Consider the following 7,054-nt stretch of genomic DNA (forward strand, 5'->3'; position numbering starts at 1 on the left):
TATATATATAATAAATAAATAATATATATATATATATATATATATATATATATATAGAGAGAGAGAGATATATATATATATATATATATATATATATATATGTATTTGTATATATGTATGCAGGGGTAGAAATTAACTTGTGAACAAGGGAGTCCAACGGACTCCCTGCCCTCAAAAAGAGGGAGTCCGCAGTCTTTAGTTCAAAACTAAAGATATTAACAATAACGCATGTGCTTATTTTTAAAATTCATGTGCTTGCACGTCCACCACATTTTCTTTGGACATTTGCTGAAAAAATACGGTAATTCCTCGAGGCCGTGCTCTGGAACAAACTAGTTACTAGTTAGTATAGCAGAATTTTCAGGGAGTCATATGGACTTCTACACATGTCAAATCAGAGAGTCCGACAGTAAATCAGGGAGTATTTGACTCCGGACTCGCGTTAATTTCGCACCCTGTGTATGTATGTATATAACATTATATAGATGATTACATGTGAGTGACGGACAAGGCCTAAAAAAAGACGTTTGTTTCCGCTAACCCGACCGACTCCATTTTAAACCGCCGTGTCGGAACTTTTTATTGTGATCGGCAACAACAACAAAATAAAAAATATAAAAAATCCCAACGTGATATGGATCGGTGAATGCATTGATTTGACTTTCAATCATTATATGGGCTGTAATAAGTCTAAAACAAGTATTGTTAGAATACAAAAAAAATAAAAAAGATTTGATAATAAAAAAGATTTGCCTGCCTACCGTGTCCAATTTTTTTCAGCTCGTTAGCGGAAACAAACATCTTTTTTTCTTAGGCCTAAGTGAGAATACCTGCTGCACAAACACTGCAGAGAATCCCATGTTCGTTAGCAGGAGATTAACGAGCTCGCGAACATGCCACTTGTTGTAAGCGTCCGGAACGATGAGCACAGCCCTGTAATGCTGCAGAAACGGACGCACAATCAGAAATGCGAACCCGCACCGCACACACATCATACACCAGAGTATTAGCAAGGATTGAGAAAGTCGAGCGAGTGAGTCTCGAACGAGTAAAACAATGTTTCTAGAAAATGGCGCACATCATAAATTTATTCACTAAAGCACACTGCCATTGGCCATCGGCACTACAAGTGACCATGTAGTGTAAAAATACTAGCTAAAACGGCTTGCTAGCAAATACGCTCCCACTGTACACTTGCACCGAACCATCCACGAACATGAGGAAATTGATTTAGCGAGTAAGTCACTGAGGCGGTGACAGAACCAGTGGATAACCTTTCCGTTTCACACCTTCAGGTCCTTTGGCGGAATCTCCAGGTATCCCTGTATCGCTCTGGTCCATATTGTCTCCAGGTCCGTTACAACGGAGGATATCGATCCACCGACGCCGGAATGCAAGTTCAGCTGACCCCGCCTCATCGGCCAATGAATGTTGTAGCCACTGTTCGGCTTTAGGTAGAGTGCCTGACGACAATAGTAACGGAGAATCGAAATCTAATAATCGATCGACGTGCAAGCCTCTCGGACATTGGATCTCGATCTATCAGCAATAGTTTGTGTTCGGTGCAGTTGTCCCCTGCGTAGTTTGTTGTTGTGAAGTAACTCCGGATAGCCGTACTACTAGCCTCTACACTACTACTAGCTATAGGCTATCGTACTGGTATCATTACTAAATCCGAAGCTATATCTTACCTCCTCGCCGACAATGACTTCAGGATTCTGCGGTGACGGGTTCACCCAGTGGACGCCGGAGTCCTCGTCAAGGATGCTTCGCTGCGAACGCAGGTTGAAGGCAATTGTCTGCACACGAGAGACAGGGAAAGAAACGCTGATAGAAATGTGCATCACTGAGCAAACGTGCAGCAAATGTGCTAAGAACGCTTTTACAGGATATAATATAATATAGTATTATAAATGCTCGAAGAAACACGAATGAACACTGCTGCTAAGAACCTCGTCAGATGTTCACGGGAAAATGTCGATTGTTTGACGTGAAACTACGGCTGCACACACTAATTATTACATTATCTAAAGGGACGAAGTCTGGCCCTTAGCTGCTCTCAGGCACTCCCAGTTTGATGCAGAACCCTGCCCACTAGTGACCGACAGGGCTTTGAGCGCCGTCTGGTCACTGACAGGGCTTTGAGCACCCTCTCATTATCAACAGTCATCTCACGTTACATGTTGACATATTCGGCAAGGCTTTGCCAGCGCACACCCGGCTGAATAGTTTTTGCTTGTATGGTATCCTGGAATTTACGTACATGTACCAGCACCACCTTAAATGCCAGACTGAGAGTGCCTGAAAGAACCTAAATGCCAGACTGCTTCTTAGATGGCAGACGGGTCTGCAGAGTGGAGTCACCTGTTCAGGGAGTGTCTGCTTCCAAGGAGAGCCGGTGTCAGTCTTACACGCCCACATCATGTCTTCTGCCAACTCTATGCCCTGATCTAGCAAACCTGGAGTCTTGTCCTGCAATGATATGAACGAACTGAGTGATGTCTCAGGTGTTTCCTTTTTAATATGGAAATACTGGCCTCAACACTTTCGTCCACGATCCTCGCAACTCCAGGCAAATCAGGAAAGTCTTTCCAGTGATGTCACATGTGTTATTATGCAGAGAACATAGCAGAGTGAGACAATTAATATTATGAGCTTGCAGTAGTTTCGGTGCGATCTCCTTGCGAATATCATTGATTTATCTTTAATAAATAAGGATATTAGTCGCAAATACAAATACATGTAACATTATGTACAACTTAAATTATTAATAGACAATTACAACCTGTAGATGGAGCCAGTAGTTAACCTCACAGTTATATATATACATGCTCCCTTGTAATAGGCACTTGCGAAACAGCCAGCCGGCACTCTGACCTAGAAGTGTGGCGAGGCTGTTCTGTTATATGCCTGACGCGACGTACGTGTGAACGGATAATGAAACAATATGTAACCCAATACTGTTGGTTATGTATTTGTAGTACATAATTTAATTAGTTTCTTACTTGACTGTCGACCCCTGGCAACATTGGGTCTTCGTAATGTGGCAGATCTGATCTCCTTTTCCGTCTGGCAATAACATGAGGAATGGTTACGGGGAGCACGTCCGACGCACGGCCCAGTCTGAGATAAGCCGACCCAGGATGAATCACCACGATTGTTGTCCCCTGAAAAGGCTGTAAGGAACCATAGTCATAGAGAAACTCACAATATAGTTTCACGGCTATATTATGCGTATATTTTATAAACGGGAGGTAACGGCACCGGGTTCTAGTGGTAGTACGGCACAGGTTACAAATACAATCAACAATGACAAACTGTCAAACGTAAACACGCAAATTGAAATATTGCTGACAATTGTGCATTACTTCTCCAGTGAAAGGCTCTGGAACTGTTGCAGAGTAAGGTCTTTTAGCAGGTGTTGGTGACATATCTGTACGTTAATTCTGTCAAGTACGCCAGTACGATCGTGAAAGCAATGGCGCACACTTTTCGTAATGCAAAAGCTACTTTCTCGTGGAGGCTTCCATATTTGCTTAGAAAGCCTGTTAAACGACGTGTGAGTGGTCGGTTTATGAAACCTGCTTCATGATTGGGTAAAATTGCCGGTGTACGATGGCGACCTCTATCTTCTCTCGCTATTCGATCTCCCGCCATTTGAGATTCGCCATTTGTTACCTTCGATGTTAGGTTACCGCGCTTTTGCGCGTTGTTGAATTTTGCTTAGCATTTCACTTGACAAAAAACACAGACATGTCTAACCCGTCGGTAGACAAGGAAGCCTTCCACAGGCGCATCAAGCGTCTGTACACACACTGGAAAAAGGCAGCAGACGATGATCCGTTTATGAAAATTGATGCGATGGTTGTTGCTGTTGGCGTGGACGAAGATATAGTGTACAGTAAGTCGACCTCGATCCAGACGTGGCTATTCGGCTACGAACTTACCGACATGATCATGGTTCTGTGCGAAGAGCAGATTCTGTTCCTGGCGAGCAAGAAAAAGGCTGAGTTCCTTAAACAGGTAAACACGGTATTGGAATGAAAACACTGAACACGTTGATATGGAAAGCTGGGCTAACGCTTCATTAGGAGTGTTCCCAACTTTGATATCATTATTGATTAATGATTAATGATTGATAATCCTAACCCTAACCCTAACCTAAATGACATTAAACCACAAACTAATATATGACCATGACCATATATATATATATGTTATTATGACCATTAATGTCGGACATTAAAGTTGGGAAAACTCCTAATGGAGTAATGGGTAATGGAGTAGGGTATCACCCGAAAGCCATCCCCTTCAAAAATCATTTTCAAACATTTCAAATACACAATTTTAAATCAATTTTAAACATTTCAAATTAATTAATAAAAATAGAAATTACTTTATATTGTACGAGAAATTTAAATTCAAAATTTAAAATTAATTTACATAATTAACAAATCAATTTATTAACTTGCAAATTAATTCACAACTTTCCAAAATAATTGCCTGATATACAAATTCTTTCACGCCATCATTGTAAAAATTTATTTTCAAAACAAACCAATTTACTAACTTGCAATTTAATTGAGAACATGTTGCATAAACTCACAGATGTTCAAATCTTGCTTCATTACCCTAACAATTGAAATTATAAGTTTTAAATTAATTTACAGAATAAGTTCAATAACGAATGCCACCACCGCTGGGATGAGGGCGACAGCCAAAACTCTTTCTTGGAATTGTGGAAAAAGCTGCAAATGGGTTATAATCTGCTTTGCCAATCAATTACATAATTTAACCTATGCATCAGGGGCCGTTTTGTACAGCCGCACGACTATTATACTTGGCAATAATCAGTGTTGTAGGTCTCGAGGCCGGTCTTGGCCTCGAGACCGTTTTCCTTGGTCTCAGTCTCGGTCTTGTCCTCGGAGTACAATGACTCGTACTCGCACTCGAGGACTCGGGTCGAGGCCGGCTCGAGGCCACTACATACATAGTACACAACTGTACATATTGTAACACGCAGTTTACAAGAATTTAAAACTAAAACTCGTAGATTTTCTAGATACACGGCCTAATCTTGTAACGTTTTCAATGGCTCGATTAAGATTCTTGTCCCTTTGGTTTGAATCTGCTGTCACTTCGTCCCTTTGCGCTTTTTCTACCACTTCGAAGGTACTAGCACTCTCATTTGGTTCAACAAGCCGTGTCATTCTCGTAAAACACAAATGGATCCGTTACTTTGACACGTTTCGTATGACTCGTGTCTCTGTGTTTTTGGCTGACTACACTTTCGAATGTCTACGATGCACTGTTCGGATTTTTTCCCTTTTTCCCCTTTTTTCCCTTTATTCCCTTTTCGGGGATTTTTTTCCTTTTTCAGATTTTTCCCTTTTTTTTTATCAAAACTGGACTCGGACTCGGGTGGTGTGGACTCGGACTCGGACTCGGGGGGGGGGGTGCGGACTCGGACTCGGACTCGGGGGGGGGGGGGTGCAGACTCGACTACAACACTGGGCCAATAATTAATTGGTATATGTGTAAAAATATTATTAGTCCAACAGAGGGGGTGGCTAGCCACCCAATCCCAATACTGGATACGCCACTGCTATGTAGGCCTACACGTTGAACAGCGCTACAGCCTACAGGTGCCCGTGCGCGAGTTAGGCTGTGTAACTAACAACAGCTAACCGGCCCAATAAGTGAATAACAGTTAAGAGTTAGCTAGCCCTTTTCAAATCCAGACTGAATCGTGTACAGTGGAACGAGCACAAATTCAGTACGTCTTGTTAGGAGCACACCACCTTTTTTGGCTTTATCTGTTGGGGTCAAAGGACCTCATGCAAGGACGCTAGGCAAATTGTACATGAAGGGTCCAAATAAGCTGTTAAATAATTAATACTAATACTATAAGTATAATAATAAATAATAAGCTGTTAATACACAGACCCATTATCAAGGTGATCAAGCCCATTGCTCAGCCACACGCGTCACTGTAGGACTGCGTAGACTGCTAGTATTGCTAATGGTAGTACTCCAATCACTAGACTTAGTCACTACGACAGTGACTAGTCACTAGATAATGGGGTTTTACTCACCTTGGTGTGAAAAGTCTAGACACAGATTAGCGAGTAGAACTTATTTATTCTACTCGCTATAATCTGTGGTCGGTGGTAGAAGTAGAATGTGGTGCTTGGCAACACCAAGGAGCTATATTATTATAACATATGTATAACTAGCTGCTGGTACCCGCTGCGCTGGGTAAAATCGTGCTACTAATTCATACTACTAATAATCGGACACAATAGGAACATTGGGTAATAATGGAGAATAACATTGCACACAATATCAATATTTACAAATCAGTCTAATAAGATAATAAGCATGGTAAAAAACGGTTACGTATGGCATTTATATCACAGCACAACCCAACGTAGAACCCCTGGAACATAATAATAATATTTTGTAAATGACAAAAGGTTATTATAACAGCATGTACGAATGGGTTGCACTTCTCATTTCAAAGCCTCTTGATAAACAATGCAGTCGTAACCTCTCAACTGGTCCTGGTTGTGCTCTGTTTTAGTATTGGTTTCGGTTTCACAATACCAGCAGCTGATGAGGTGAGGGAAATAAATACTGATCAATTTTTGTGTGTGTGGCAGCACTGTACAGTGAGTGCTGACATTGTGTGAAGTTTCAGGAATTGACGGATTTTTCGGTCAGTTTGACGTTTTGACGGATTTTTTTCGTCTAGGAACACTCCCCGGGTATAGGAAATCGCCCTCTGAAAATTGCATCCAGATCGCTTGGGCGGTTTGGCCGTCCATAGGGTACGATACATACATACATACATACATACATTCGAACTCAAATATAGATTAGAAAATATATCTCCTTGGGCAACACTGTCACTACACTGTAGTCTACAGCTGTAAACAAACACATGTATCTTTCCCGCAGGGTGGTAAAAATTGTATCCTCCAATTACGTACTACAATAGCGTATCCATCTGAGCTGAAGCATCCGGGCACTTTTAGAATGAACTAGCTGCGGG

At 41.6% G+C, this 7,054-nt stretch overlaps 2 protein-coding genes across 2 annotated transcripts in view; one reads left to right on the forward strand and one right to left on the reverse strand.

The window, feature by feature from the left end:
• Positions 1–3,528, reverse strand: part of LOC106816683 (actin-related protein 8-like) — a 14,129-nt gene extending 10,601 nt beyond the window's left edge. The window contains exons 1-6 of the mRNA XM_014821305.1: positions 3,369–3,528; positions 3,006–3,176; positions 2,365–2,472; positions 1,692–1,799; positions 1,290–1,463; positions 831–941 (exon numbers count right to left, since the gene is read on the reverse strand). Coding sequence (XP_014676791.1) covers positions 831–941; positions 1,290–1,463; positions 1,692–1,799; positions 2,365–2,472; positions 3,006–3,176; positions 3,369–3,431 — 735 coding nt within the window. The 5' untranslated portion in view covers positions 3,432–3,528. The remainder of the gene's footprint in view (positions 1–830; positions 942–1,289; positions 1,464–1,691; positions 1,800–2,364; positions 2,473–3,005; positions 3,177–3,368) is intronic.
• Positions 3,529–3,643: 115 nt separating this feature from the next.
• Positions 3,644–7,054, forward strand: part of LOC106816682 (FACT complex subunit SPT16-like) — a 12,558-nt gene continuing 9,147 nt past the window's right edge. The window contains exon 1 of the mRNA XM_014821304.1: positions 3,644–4,023. Within this exon, the coding sequence (XP_014676790.1) occupies positions 3,754–4,023 (270 nt within the window). The 5' untranslated portion in view covers positions 3,644–3,753. The remainder of the gene's footprint in view (positions 4,024–7,054) is intronic.

Source organism: Priapulus caudatus, unplaced genomic scaffold (genome assembly GCF_000485595.1).
Source record: "Priapulus caudatus unplaced genomic scaffold, Priapulus_caudatus-5.0.1 Scaffold1453, whole genome shotgun sequence".
Taxonomy (NCBI): domain Eukaryota; kingdom Metazoa; phylum Priapulida; class Priapulimorpha; order Priapulimorphida; family Priapulidae; genus Priapulus; species Priapulus caudatus.